Source organism: Suillus paluster (genome assembly GCF_016628075.1).
Source record: "Suillus paluster strain FC165 chromosome Unknown EDB91scaffold_16, whole genome shotgun sequence".
NCBI classification, from domain to species: domain Eukaryota; kingdom Fungi; phylum Basidiomycota; class Agaricomycetes; order Boletales; family Suillaceae; genus Suillus; species Suillus paluster.
In genome coordinates, this window is record NW_024537576.1 from 161,805 (window position 1) to 176,446 (window position 14,642).

The following is a 14,642-nucleotide window of genomic DNA, read 5'->3' on the forward strand; positions in this document are numbered from 1 at the left end:
AGAAAGAGTTACAAGCTGCTTGCACAAACGGACACTGTCAGACAGCAGGGACAGCTTATCTGCCCTGCTCTCATGAGAGGTCCTGATGTATAAGTCCACCAAAGCAGTACAGTGTGTTGCAACACATTTCAAATCGGGATGTATGACCGGTAGGTCACGACAACGACGCGTGTGGGGGACAGGAAATGATGCAGGTATTTAGTCGGATCTGAAATCATTGATAACGACAGCAATCTCGGGAAGCATGCATGTCTCGATGGGGAGGACTGAGAGAAGATGAAAGTGGCTTTTCAAATGATACATGCGATGAGTGAACACGGGTGGTGTGACGCAAAAATTGATAGGCCTCATGCTCAGATAATGGTTCAACGCCTCGAGAGGACCAGGAGTGCTGCGTTTAGATGCTCGGTGGGCCAATGAACGAAAAGAATGGACAATGCGCGACTACTAGTCCGGAATATGCACTTACCTTTTAGTTGTGACGATATATCATTGAATGTAGCCTTTCGACACAGCCCAGTAGTGGTTGTATACCATCCATGTCAGACCAAGCGAATCCATTGCAGGCTGATGGAACTTTTTACATGTCCTGGCAAGTGCTGCAAGTGATTGTCGAGACGACGATTTCTTGTCGGCAGAAAATAAATCCAGGATTTTATTCACATGCGCGAATACCTCCAGGAGGATTTCTGATACAAGTAGCGCATGATGGCATCAGTTCTATGTCGAGGGAGTAGTGTACTGACGGCAGACTCGCACAGACTCGCACCGTGACAAATGGACACAAACAGCCTTTACAATTTGGCAGCCATCATGATGGGCCAGAATGACACGTCTTACAAGTTACGACCATCAACACATTGCTGACAGCCTGACTTGTCTTTGTTGAGTCGCGTAACTGGCAGTGCCCGCCAAATGCTGGTTATATCCTAGCCAAGTTCTTGCCTGGTCAACAACAGCCCGACTCGTAACAAGATCAGACCCTCGATTCGTCACCGCGTTTTATTCTGTCTCGCGCATCCATACAGCACCGTTGGGTCATGGAATGGTGTCACGACTCGACCCGCATTTGAATATACCTCATCAATAATCTCATTTATAATTACTCGCTAATATGTTCAGAGGTCTTCAACAGTCTACCATACGCTAGCACCATTTTGCAGCTCGACGAAGAGACTGTCTTGCGTACCATTTCCGAGGCACTTGCTGATATTTTTTGTATTGACGAGGCGTTTGCTGATATGTCTTATGGTAAGTTGCGTACTTGACATCTTCCAGTTCTAGCATTTGACGCATAGACGTTTCAGTGCCCCAATTCAGCATTTGCGTATTTTGATACATCATCCACGCAGCAGTGTACGTTTCACGATGGTGTGTTGTCATGTAGCAAGGATCCAGGCAAAGTGTGGTCGAGTCGCACTGGGCGTTCTCATACTACGTGCTGCCGATCCTGGCTCGCCACTTGAGAGTCATCATTCCTGTCGATCCTGGTTCGCCAATGGTTCTCTCTGGTTTGAAAGTTGCTGAACCTTAACCGCGGTTCATGGGGCCTGTTAGTCCTTCATCCTTGGTGGGGTGGTACAGACATTAGTTCGAAGCTCGCCACGAGATCTAGCAGACCAAGCTCAGGCATCGTACGCTCTGATCTCCTTCAATTCTCGTCAATTCCGCATTTGCCAGGCTGCACGAACATGATCTTGCTTACCACCAAAGCCCATGTCCGCTCAACTTGTCGAAGTGGCTATCCCCGGGGTACACCTCCCCTCCCTTCGTGTGAGAGATTTTCTCGACTGTGCAGCCGTCCGGGAATAGCTTTGTGGATTTCGTAATAGGAGACGCCGTAAGAAGGAACATTAGTGGCATTTGTGCCTCAACAAACGGATTGAGGGACTCGGGAGGTCCTTTCAGGTGGACGGAGATAGATGTAGAGTATCTATAGAAATTTGTGATAGAAATTCATGTGATACAGAAATCAAATTGTCAGATGGGAGAAAGCAATTGCAACTACAACTACAACGACAAGCACGAACGAACACGAAGGAATGTAGCAACTCCAAGGTGTTTCCCGAATATGAATATAACTCAAACTCAGGTATTCCAGGCGGCTCCTGTGACATGGCGTCCAAGTAACGCAGAAGCTTTGAAAGATACGAGATACTTATTGACTTCAATCTGCCACCCCTCCGTGCACTTGCTAAGTCTGTCGACACAAGGGAGCGTAGAAAAAATGATGCGAGAGACAGCTTCAGCATCCACTACGTGAGAGGAAGGGATCAAGCCCAATGATCGTAAGGTCGTGTGTTGGAATGACTCGGCTGTATCATCGATATCGATACGTGCGGTGTCGATTAATACGTCCAGCGTCTGTAAGTGGGGACATCGACGGAGCGCTGTGAATAATCCACGGAATGTGATAGTAGCTGGGCGACAATGCGGTTCTTCTAAGCTCAGAGTGCGAATGTGTGGCCAACTTGACATGGCTTCCAAAAGAAGGTTATTATCAAGAAAGATGGGGCGATGAAGCATGAGCCACAGGGTTCGGAGTTGCGTGAAACAAAAGAAATGCGCGATTACTGTTAAGGGGTTGTCCGAGGGCTCCTGAACTCCTGGACCATAGGTGCCCATGGTAATGTGTTCAAGTGTCTGGCATGCTTTGCACTGGGACAGTGCACGAAAGAGCCGCTCAGCTTCGTTCGAAGGTAATGCGTTGACAATAATCTCGAACTTTTTCAGCGAGGGAAATTCTGAGTGTTGCACGAGTGTCGTGATATATGCAGGCGTGTCTACATATAAAGAAAGAGCTGTGAGGTTAAGGAAAGGTGCGAAATTGAGACTGTCGAGATCCGGTGGGCAAGGGACTCTGTTCCCCATATTAATCACGACTGTGATAAGGGTAGGGATGTTGGAGAGATGTTCCCATGCTGTCCAGTCGAGCGCTGGACAAGACAGAGTGACAAGCCGCTTGTGCAAACGGACACTGTCAGACAGCAGGGACAGCTCATCTACTGTGCAGGGTTCAAAGATTCTGATGGACAAGTCCTCCAAAGCATTACAACGGGTCGCGATACATTTGAAACCTCCATCGATCGCCGATAGACGACAACGGTGCAGCATCGGGGACAGGAAGAGGCCCAAGTTTGTATCAGTGGGAAGCCCCCAAATTAACGACTGCAGTCTAGGGAAGATGCATGTCTCGATGGGGAAGATCGACAGAAGGTGGAAATGGACGTCGAATGATATATGCAACGAACGAACACGGGCGGCGTGACGCAAAAATTGATGAGCCTCATGCTCAGATAAGGGATCGACGCCTTCTGGCCAGGTGTACTAAGTATTTGAATCGATAAGCCAAGACATGAACAGAGCGCAACTCGTCCGCGCTCACCCTTCCACCGCTACGATATACCATTGGATGTAGCCTTGTTACACAGCCTAGCAGTGGTTCAATCCCATGCTCATCTAAGTCAGCCCAAAGTTCATTCATTGCGGGCTCGTGGAAGGTCGTGCATGTCCTGGCAAGCGCTGCAAGGGATTTCCGGCCCAATGGTATCTCGCCATATGACAGTAATAATGGCCGGATTTGATTTACATGCACAAATATGTCCTCGAGAATCTTGGGAAGAAGTAGAGCGGTATGCATTGATCAGTTGGATGTACTAGTTGAAGTGTGTCGTACAAAATAGACATAAACATTGAAATTTGACAACCTTGGCGTCGGCAAGGACAATGACGGGCTACTACGTTGTACCTCGCCACCACCACCAGCGTCAGTCAGCGCACCCACGCCTTGCCTGTCGCCGCCACTACCACCACCACCACCAGCGTCCAAGTCGCGCTCACCATCTGACCGGTTTCCAGTGAAAGTCATGAACGTACACGCTGTGCAGATGAAAGACAAGCACTTCCTTCACACCGACATCCAATTACACGATTTCTGCTGCGTTCCAGCAATGCTTCAATGCTTCACTGACTGTATCTGGTGCAGATGCACTCATAAAGCCTTGGATTTATGAAGTCCGGCTTTATGATCGTACATGCCTCTTGTTCCCTTACCACCATGTCATGCTACCACTATACTTGCCAGTGGCCCACTCAATCCCTTCGATGAAGTTTTCTCAAAGACAATACTTTCTCTGCCCTTCCTGCTGTAAGTTTTTCTTCGTCAATATACATGGCTGATACACTCGTGTATCTATAGGTGCGTGATTTCAACCACTTTGAACAGTAATAGTCGATCGCGTTGGTCAAGAAAGACTCACGGGTTCTAGATTCGAGTATCTACTGGGATGCACTAGTACATAATAACAAGACGCAAGTCTCTTCTCTCTTTGTATGGCCCTGTGCTTATCTTTTTGGTAGTCCTACGAATCAGAGGCTACAAAATCAGCGAGTGTCTGTCATGCTTACTGATTTGAACATTCGTCCACTGTTCGATAAATATCTAGGTCTGAAACACGATCAGCAGGTTGTCGATGGTATAATGTATTTAACCTACGCGGCGGCGGGCATTGTTTGCTGTATCATTCAACTACTTTCCCGCCATTATCCACCCGCTTTCCTGCTAAAATACGACCGCATTCTCGCTGATGTTTCGTACTGTTTTCTAGGAATTATAATTATACAATATGTTGTACTACAACATGTAACACGATGTGCACCATTCTTGCACACATGAGCTGCTCGTGACCGAGTAAGAAATGTAGCGTAGTGTGATACTTATCGTGCCGCAAAGGTAGCCCCGCCAGATGGTGCAGTGGCATGTACTATAAGTAGTTGCATTGGGTATTCATCCAGATTTCGTGTTGACACCATACCTGACAGGCCCATCTGTAACCAGTCTCTTCGTTGCCTCTTTGCCCAAGTAACTCGAGTCTCACCGGCGCTATTTCAAGTTGCCATCAGCGCTTACCATCACGAAACAAACAGCGCCGAGGGCTACAAAACTAAAAGAGAACAACGCACGGAAGATGCCAATGAAAGCAAAATGATAATAAATCAGTGCCGAGGGAGCTACACATGTCATGTATACAAATCAATACCATGTTTGAGACGTTCCTCTCTATTTATTCGCACTCATCAAGTGGCTCTCGAAGAGGTCCGACAGAATGGCAACGGTCGAGTGTCCTCGGCACTATTAGCCTCCTGGATGATATTCAAGAACATGTACACGCACTTCGATTGGCTGGATACACCGGTTTTCTTGTCCATTCATGAAAATTAACGTACGCAAGTCGAGTAGCATGAGTGTCTTTTATCAGCTCAGCAACAACAGCGAAAAGGAATGAGAAACGCATGGCTTGTGCTAGGTAATATGGGATGCGTCAAAGGGGGATCTCGAATAGTAGTTCTGATACTAGCAGTAGGCTTTTATGTCGTAGACGGAAGTACTCGGCAGTTCTATCAGAATGGTTGCACCTAGCGGACTCGCTTGAGGGAGAGAGTATAGGCAGGACCGCAGGGTCGGCAGATAAACAATCCAGAACATGTTATGTTAATTGTTAATTGTAAACATACAAACATTAACTTTAACACAACCTCTAGGACGTAGTGATGGAGGCGCACCTCGTAGCAGTGTCGAGAATACCGACCACATGTCAATCACAGTTGATACGTGCAGAAGACAAAGGTGGGATCTGAGACCTAGCGCTTTCGTGGCATATGATCCTGGCGACGGATAGAGAGGTCTCCGACATGTCGGGAAACGTAGGCCCTCCATGAAGCCAGTGTTATGGAACTTCATCTGCCTCGGACCTACACAATTACACGAGAAGTATACCCTTAGAGATCGGGAGATGGCATCAATATTTGCCCCAACTACAATCGAGTGAAATGTGGAGACTGACAGGAAGACGCACGTCTCGATGGGGAAGACTTACAGAAGGTGAAAAGGGACGCCAAATGGTACAAGCAATGAGCGAACACGGGCGGCACGACGCCAAAATTGACGAGCCTCTGGTCGGGTGTTACGTGTATTGTTTGAATCGGTGAGCCAAGACATGAGCAAAGTGCAACTCCGAGCTCACCCTTCTACCGCTATGATATACCATTGGATGTATTGGGATGTAGCCTCTTTACACAGCCTAGCAGCGGTTTGAATCCCATGCTCATCTAGGCCAGCTCGTGGAAGGTTTTGCATGTCCTGGCAAGCGCTGGAGGGGATTTTTGACCCAACGGTATCTTGGCATATGTCAATATTAATAGCACCAGGAATTGATCCACGTCCGCAAATATGTCCTCGAGGATCTCGCGAACAAGTCGAGTGCGGTGCCGCATCAGTTGGATGTCGAGCTCATACAAAACAGACGTAAGCAACCTTGGTGTGACGGCAGTCGAAGTTGATAAGACTTGATGTGTCGGCACAAGGAATGGAATTGAATAGAATAGAGTCTTTCTCGCAAAGTCACCAGATATACCAGTCTGATTCGATTGGAAAAGAACTAAGGGATCTGTGAACGTTTGGCTTTCGGACTTGCGAATATCGGGTTATCAGGACAACTCAAGGCCAAGACCAACTTCCCAGTCACGCAATCTGAAACATTCCCTACTCTATTTGTTATCACAAGCCTATGGTACTCGCTAGTATAAAGGCAGTCGTAATTCGAACTTGTAACGCTGGCGTTCTTGAATTGACTTGACTTGTATCTGGTTATTTTCGAGCGTCTTATTCTCTCCTGTGCCGTCTACGAAAGTCTTTGACTTCTCACAGCCGTCACAGGATCTTTACAGTACGAGTAGGATTTACAGCTCTTTGCATAAAGGATGGCACTGGCGTGAAATTTTGCTCGTGTACGCTCATACTACCCTTATATTATCATCTTCACAACATGGGATTTCGCAAGATCAGTCGTGATGTGAAACTTGCGGCAATCCGACTCCATGAACGGAACCTTCTAAGCCTTCGTGATATCCTAGATTGCTGCGGATTTTCCAGATGCACTTGGTTTCGGATTTTGAAGCTCTGGCACGAAACCGGCGATGTCGTGGACCGTCAGCCTAACACAGCAATGCGTGGTCGTCTGCGTGCTCTCGATCGTGAAGATATTGATTGCCTGCTTCGCCTTGTAAGGCAGAATCCTGACTATTTTGGATGAGCTCATGCACCTCCTTGCGACAAACCAATTCATATCTGTCCATTTCACGACAATCTTCCGCGAGCTCGAACGTGCTGATGTGAGTTACAAGAAACTCAAGCGCATTGCCAAGGAACGCAACGAGACTCTCCATGCTGCGTTCATCGCACGCATGGCTCAGTATGATCCATCAGAGTTGGGATTTATTGACGAGACGTCAAAAGATGAGCGGACACCTGGTAGACGCTATGGACGATCAAGGACAGGCGGTTCTGGAGATCATCACTGCGGATGATGCACATGGGTATTTTATTCATGCAGGGTACTTCTAGCGAGCGAGAGCAATGAAAGGTCCAAAAATGTACAGTATGCATGCAGGCTATTAGCACAATTGTTTGCGTAGAAGTCCGTTTGTGTAGAAGTCCAATCTGGATAAGCCAGGTTTGGGGAGGACACGCGGAATGAACCAGGAGACCTCGTAATCCTCGTAGCTGAGAAGTCGGGGGTTCAGTGCATCCGAGATTTTGACGAGTCTGTGCTTTCATGGTGTCCCAAGGCTCGTCAAGATTGAGTGTGAAGGTTTGGTTCCTCGAGGTACGTTTGCTTGCGGGTTTCTTCATCTCAGCTGCGGAGGTGATGCTCGTGATGAAGGTGACCTCTTTTACACCTGCTAGAGGGTCAGGGTCGGAAGGTGCTGCGAAAAGAAGCAATCAAGCCATAGGTCCATGTAGTAGGGATCATTAGTCACAGATTTTAGTTCCACGCTTTCGCTTTTTGGACATGGTCGGAGGTGGTGTAAGGATCTTCATGGGCTGGGACTGCTCAAGCTCGTCATCTTCGCCGTCGTCATCAGAGTCAGGTTCCTCTTCCTCCGAAAGTTCTTTCATTCGAATATCATCCTCATCGGACCCATTGGAATCAATGTCACTGTCATGCTCTAGCAGGTTCTTGTGTTTTTTGGAGGCAGAAATAGTTATAAACGGCATGATGATAATGAATTACAGGGGATGTGAGTGTACAGTGAGCAAAATTTCACTAAGTCTAACATTTCCTAATTGAACGAAAATTTCACGCCAGTGCCATCCTTTATGCAAAGAGATGTAAATACTAGTAGCATGTGAACTGAGCCCGTGATAGAAAGAAATCAAATACTTCTAAGACACTCGAGTCACATCTAAGTTAGAGCCACGAACGTCGGCTTAGGCACCTACTAGTTCTTGGCTTCGTCTATTCTTTCTGCCTCGATCTCTATCCTCGATCGTGACAACGCCACACTTGGTTGCAACCGAGTTTCGGCCACATGGTCTGGTCTGGTCTTGTCACTTGACAACTTTGGTTGCCGCAAACGAAGGAAAACTCGAAGGCCCTGCAGGTGAGCTCAGAAGTGATAGGACAATCAGGTGCCCTGGAGTAGAGCGTTTAATGTGGGGCAACACGATGACCGATGGACTCAACCAATGCCACAAAGCGTCACGTGAATAAAAATTCATTAAAAGAAGGCGACAAGGACTGAGGTCGCCGAATCACAGAACGACATTCTAATAGTGCTACAAACAGTTAACAACCGGAATATCTGGCACCTCCTTATAACCATTGACCTTTCAATCGTACCCTACGAAGATCAATCTTGTTGACCACGAACCTTCTGCGGAAGACCAAAACCAAAACGTTACGCAGGAGTTTTGAGATCTATGGGGTGACCGTGCTGAGCTTCATCGATTCAAGGATGCGGTGGTATTGGAGTGTTGTTTGGGAAGTCACATCGTCCGATGAACGTGTGCATATCTGACTAGGAACGCGGAGCCAAGGCCTTCCAGGACCCGGAGATTCATTCGTGCCCCACGACCCCATCGTTCCGCACATCTCCCTTTGAGTACTACATTAGCTTCTCATCAGGTTCACCGAGTCTGCGAAAATCATTATACATTTTGGCTCAACTGCTTTCGCCTAATGTAGGGCATCTCAGCAGCAAAAGCGAGCAACGCCTTTACGTCCACACTGGAAGTTTCAGGCTATAAAGCACCTGCCTAGTACTATGAATTTCCCTCATTCTCTTCCACGAACTCAATCATGTTTACGTCCCGCTCAATCATGTTTGCGCTGCTCAGCTCCCTCGCTGGCGCTAATGCCTGTATACAGTGCCCAGCCGCAGCGAGGTTCGAGCCTGGCAATACTCTCGTGTACCTATCCGACACCATCCCAGGATACCCAAGCAGCCTACTTACATCTTGCTAGTGCGTCGTACACACATCTTCATTGAACAAAGTCACTGATAGGCTGGCAGTTACTACAGTGCCAAGTTGAATGGCGGCGCATTAGTATCCTGTATGTATTACACCGTAAGTGCTTTCTGGATATTGTGCAGTTCATTGTTCTCAGTTGACCTACTGGCGATCATCAGTCCAACGGCGGGTCTGCAGGCGGGGATGACACTTGTCCGTCTACAGCAACTGTGAAGAATAAGTGCTAAACGTGATGTAAAGAGGTGGGGGAGACGAGGCACCTAACAGGAGAAGCAATGTTCGTCTGCAGACAGCCGGGTGTATGCCAGTAGATCATCATCTGTCATGAGAATTGCCAAATAGTCGCGTCTTGCATTGGCCAGTTGTATCATATGATCCCCCTATTAGAATCATCCTTGCAATCTTAATCTGGGCCCTGGCCAGAACAATGCTGTTTCTGATACTCCTCCCTCACCATCTTACGTGCTGCGAAATTGATGACGCACCGATCCGGTTCAATATCTCCACTGTCACTCCCAGTCGAATTCACTTGGACCATTTCACAGCGCAGAATTGATGATAGATCCGAGAATTGTACGACTGGGCTCGGGATGGCATGTTGAGACCTCGATCGACAGCTCTCCTTTCAATCAGCTAAACGTGAAGCTGCGCACTGCGCACTCGATCAAATCCTTCTGTCCTTCCTGTATGGGCAGGGAAAGTCAGAGTCCAAACCTCAAACACAAACGTCAGTCAGATGAATGGACGGAGTTCACGAACCGCATCAACACATCAGTATGTTCACAGCATCCATTGATAGTCGCAGGGTATGCAAGTCGAGAGAAAGACGGAGCACTGCGAACAGTCCACGGAATGTAACGGTATGTGGACGAAGAGACGGATCCTTTAATTCTAGCTAGCGGATGTACGGCCAACTCGACGCGGCTTTCAGAAATGAAGCCGCAGGGTTCGCAACTGCGTGGAAAAACCATCGCGACCATAGTAGCAATGACGGTGCACAAACGAACACGGACTGTGGCAACTCCAATGATTCCCGAACACGAGTGAAAATATCCCAAACTCAGGTATTCGAGGGTGCTCTTGCGATATGGCGACCAGGGACTGGAGAAGATTTGAAAGATTCGAGATGCCTGTTGACTTCGTGCCACGCGTGCGGTAGGTAGTTTTCAGTAAATAGCTGGCTAACTCGCTCGACGCAAGCCTGAGGGATCATGGAGAAGATGATGCGAGCGACAGCTTCAGGATCTGCTGAATCAGACCAGGTCATGCCCAGTGTGTGTAGGGTGGTATGTCGAAATGATTCGGCTTTAGGATCAATATTGATATTCACAGCGTCCATTAATATTCGCAACGTATGCAAATGAGGGCATCGACAAAGTGCTGCGAATAATCCACGGAATGTCACGGTACTAGGTGAACGACGATGCAAGTCTTCTATTGTCAGAGAGCGGATGTGCGGCCAACCTGACATTGCTTCCAAAAGAATGTCGTTATCGAGGAAGATGGGACGACGGAGGACCAGATGCAGGGTTCGGAGCTGCGTGAAATGGGTGAATTGAGTAACAGCTGTCAAAGAGAAGTTGCCTAAGGCTCCTGAACTTCTAGACCGTAAGGCATCCTAGAAATATGTTCGAGGGTCTGGAGACTGGCATGCTTTGCACTGGGACAGCGCATGAAAAGGCTGCTTAGCATCCGTCGAAGGCAAAGCATAGATAGCCTTTTCAGCGAGGGGAATTCTGAGTGTTGCAGGACTGTCGTAATATATGCGGCCGTGTGCAAGATTTATATTTTTGAGGTGCACACGGATCAGGATAGACGCAGACGCAGTAGAACGGGGACTGATTTTCAAATTCCCAGATGTTCTGTTGGGAAGAATATTCAGACAACATATGAGAGCTAGTTGTACTAATGGTACAATAGATCGAAGCACGTGGTGAGGAATGAACTACCTTGTTCGTGCCCACCTCCCAAACCCGCATTCTAAGTATATGAAAATATGCGATAACAGCTCCAGAACGATTGCCCAAACATGTACATATCCTGAGCTCAGGTCTATGCGGCTGCTCCGGTGGTATGTCGGCCGATGACCGCAGAAGATTTGAGAGATTCGAGACGCCTGTTGACATCGTGCCACGCGTACCGGATGTAGCGTCCACTGTAGCCGTAAATAACGTTGTCGACGCAAGGAAGCATAGAGAAGATGATATGGGCGACGGCTTCGCTATCCGCTACGTGAGAGGAGCGTACATCCAATGTTTGCAGGGATGTGTGATGAAATGACTCGACTTTAGGATCAATATCGATGTTCACAGCATCCATTAGTATGTGCAGAGTATGCAAGTGGGGGCATTGACGGAGGGCTGTGGACAATCCGCGGAATGTAATAGTAGCTGAACGAAGATTTGGGTCCTCTAATTTCAGATCGCGGATGTTTGACCAACTTGACATGGCTTCCAAAAGAAGGTCGTTGTCAAGGTCGATGCAGGAATGAGGAAAAGCGAGTCGCAGGGTTCGGAGCTGCATGAAACAAAGGAATTGTGTAATTGCTGTTAAAGAGCCACATGAGGGCTCCCGAACTCCTTGATCACGGGATAAAATGTCAATGTGTTCAAGGGTTGCTTTGCACTGTAATAGTGCACGAAAAAGCTGCTCAGCATCTGCCCAAGGCAAACTACGCAGGACCATCTTGAACTCTTTCAGCGAGGGGAATTCTACGTGTTGCATGAGTGAGGTAACATATGAAGCCGTGTTTACATGGAAAGAAAGAGTCGTGACGTTGAGGGAAAATGCGAAAATGAAATTATCCCTGTCCAATGGGGAAAGAACTTCGCCACAAATCGTCACTGTGCGAAGGGTAGGGAGGTTTGAGAGGTGCTCCCATGCTGCCCAGTCAAGAGGTGGACAAGACAGAGTTACAAGCCGCTTGCACAAACGGACACTGTCAGACAGTAGAGACAGCTCATCCGCTGTGCTTTGATAAGGATAAGAGACCTTGACGGACAAGTCCTCCAAAGCAGCACAACGGGTTGCAATTGATTTCAAATCCAGATGAATAGCTGGTAGAAAACAACGACGCAGCGTGGGGGACAGGAAGAGATGCAAGAATCCAGTCGGATGTAGAGCCATTGATAACGACAAGCAGTCTCGGGAACGTGCATGTCTCAATGGGGAGGACTGAGAGAAGGTGAAAGTGGTTGTCGAATGGTATTTGCAATGACCGCACACGGGCGGCGTGACGCAAAAAATTGACGGGCTTCATGCTCACATAATGGTTCAATGCCTTCAGAGGACCAGAGGTACTGCGTTTAGTAGATAGGCTCGTGGAGATAATGAATGAACAGTGTGATTAGTACTGACCCTTCCGCTATGATATATCATTGGATAAAGCCTCGTTACACAAACCTAGCAGTGGCCTTAACCCCTAGATGTCAGCCCAAGCTCATTCATTGCAGGCTCGTGGAAGGTTTTGCATGTCCTGGCAAGGGCTGCAAGAGATTTCCGAACCGATGATTTCTCGACATATGACAATGGGTCCAAGATTGTATCGACATGTGCAAATATGTCCAAGATGATTTCGGAAAGAAGTAATGCTCGATGCATCGTTGCTGTGATGGAGTTGACTTGTACTGGAGCGCCGCACAAAACATACACAAACAGGCTTGGCCCACCGTCGCGGCCGTGACGAACCGATTCAACCGAACAGCGATCTTGGAGCTTCGGAGGTGCCATGCTGCAGTGTTTTTACATGATTGTAACGCGTTATTCAGCAGGTTGACGCGTCTTACGGCCATCCAACACACTGCTGACATGCCTCTTTCATTTACAGCATCACTGACAGCTCCCGCTATCATTTTTGCCGAGAGATGCTTTGCACTGGTCAAACTATTCAAATTGGCAGCCCTGCATCGCTACCAAGGCTGTCGTTCATATTGATGTATATGGGAAGAACTTTGTGTCACATTTCGTAACGCAAGAACTCTTGATCTGCATTTTTTTCCAACACCCAGACCCAGGAATCCACTTCCGGTGTGGAGGGTCCTCTAAGAGATGAGCATGCGAAGATGTTCTGGCTCAGGACAATCAAACCGACGCATGGACATAGCTTCTCACTATTTGTCTTTAGGTGAAGGTGAGGTTTGAGCGCTATTGATATTTTCTCTTCTTGCAGTTTGCGACGGAGACGTCTCGCACGCACAGCCTGCTCTCCCTTTGCAAATATAAATGCTGGCCTTAGACGGGCGCACTAGGAGTCTTTGACTACGACATTGCCATTTCATGAGAGCAGTCTGAAGCCACAACTTCACGGGCACGGACTTTGGGCATGCGGCTGTAACACGCAGCTGCCGTGTATCTTCGCATGTCAACCGAATATATGCTGTCGATGCGTGCGAGTACTGTCCTCCTTTATCTAATACAAGTACTACAAGCATTGTCTCTGCTTATCCTACCGGGGTTGATGCTTATGATAGGTTGCCACTTGCCTCAGCTGGCAAAGTAAAGTAGCGGGGGACGGGCGAGGAGTACGGTCATATGTACGTTTCCGGCACTCCCATTCATTGACGAACAAGAAAATCCCCTCGGTACCGTCCCATAACCATCTAGGTGAGCCAGTTATATTTTACCCAATTTCTGCTGACTCTCCGAATTACAGACATCTTGACCATTGACGTTCGTGTCTTCGAACTTCATACTGTCGACGGAAGGCCAAGTTGAACATTAGTTACTTCTCCCCTGTCAAGCAATGTACCCACTACAGTTCTTATTGAAAGGCAGGCACCGCGATTCAAGCTCAGTTGGCCGCCATTAACCGTGCGTAGTCAGTTAGATCAATGGTGAAGAAATCACGCTACATGGCTAGCAGTCATATGTCTTCCCGGAACACAGTACTGCGTGCGTAGCGCACACGGTTGGGCCTTGGGACATGCTTTTCGAGCTGAGGGAGTTGCGAGCTACACAATGTCATGGGTCGAGCTCTACGCGGATATCAATAAGTCAGCACGCATGGCTTTATTTTCGCCTTTTCTGCTCATATTCGAGTAACGAGTCTTTCAGCTTCCTCCCCCCCTCTAATTATTCACCCTCTGTTGACCATGGCAGTCGATGAACTCCCCTTTACCTTCACAGTATATTACCCTCGTTAGCTCAACCGCGAGAACATCACTCGCGAACTCTGCTCTCCGCGAGCCCCATGGTACAGAGCTTCCCCCAGGCCTAGGTAGTACCTGCTTGAATAATCCTTCACTCTGCGACGATCATCCTCCTGAAGAAGGAACACGTCTGGATAACAGTGTTCCTCTGGGTGTCAAATTCACGCTCCTACTGTTGCATG

The 14,642-nt window shown here is 48.0% G+C and overlaps 4 protein-coding genes across 4 annotated transcripts; 2 read left to right on the plus strand and 2 right to left on the minus strand.

Moving 5' to 3' along the window:
* Positions 1 to 1,701: 1,701 nt before the first annotated feature.
* On the minus strand, positions 1,702 to 3,868 carry EDB91DRAFT_1080672 (uncharacterized protein; the record flags this gene model as incomplete). Its single annotated transcript, XM_041315268.1, has 4 exons — positions 1,702 to 1,933; positions 2,159 to 3,327; positions 3,386 to 3,613; positions 3,749 to 3,868. The coding sequence occupies 4 exons, from the start codon at positions 3,866 to 3,868 to the stop codon at positions 1,702 to 1,704; spliced, it is 1,749 nt and encodes a 582-aa protein (XP_041178909.1).
* Positions 3,869 to 3,965: 97 nt separating this feature from the next.
* EDB91DRAFT_190898 (uncharacterized protein) lies at positions 3,966 to 4,779 on the plus strand. The gene is made up of 3 exons (XM_041326376.1): positions 3,966 to 4,147; positions 4,254 to 4,311; positions 4,360 to 4,779. The coding sequence occupies exons 1-3, from the start codon at positions 4,063 to 4,065 to the stop codon at positions 4,673 to 4,675; spliced, it is 459 nt and encodes a 152-aa protein (XP_041178910.1). The 5' UTR covers positions 3,966 to 4,062; the 3' UTR covers positions 4,676 to 4,779.
* A 2,022-nt stretch (positions 4,780 to 6,801) lies between these two features.
* EDB91DRAFT_1123055 (uncharacterized protein) lies at positions 6,802 to 8,136 on the plus strand. Its single transcript, XM_041318304.1, has 2 exons — positions 6,802 to 6,978; positions 7,958 to 8,136. The coding sequence occupies exons 1-2, from the start codon at positions 6,825 to 6,827 to the stop codon at positions 8,041 to 8,043; spliced, it is 240 nt and encodes a 79-aa protein (XP_041178911.1). The 5' UTR covers positions 6,802 to 6,824; the 3' UTR covers positions 8,044 to 8,136.
* A 3,171-nt stretch (positions 8,137 to 11,307) lies between these two features.
* Positions 11,308 to 12,672, minus strand: EDB91DRAFT_191096 (uncharacterized protein). The gene is made up of 3 exons (XM_041326379.1): positions 12,671 to 12,672; positions 12,579 to 12,612; positions 11,308 to 12,487 (listed from the first exon to the last, which is right to left on the minus strand). The coding sequence occupies exon 3, from the start codon at positions 12,437 to 12,439 to the stop codon at positions 11,366 to 11,368; it is 1,074 nt and encodes a 357-aa protein (XP_041178912.1). The 5' UTR covers positions 12,440 to 12,487; positions 12,579 to 12,612; positions 12,671 to 12,672; the 3' UTR covers positions 11,308 to 11,365.
* Positions 12,673 to 14,642: the final 1,970 nt, after the last annotated feature.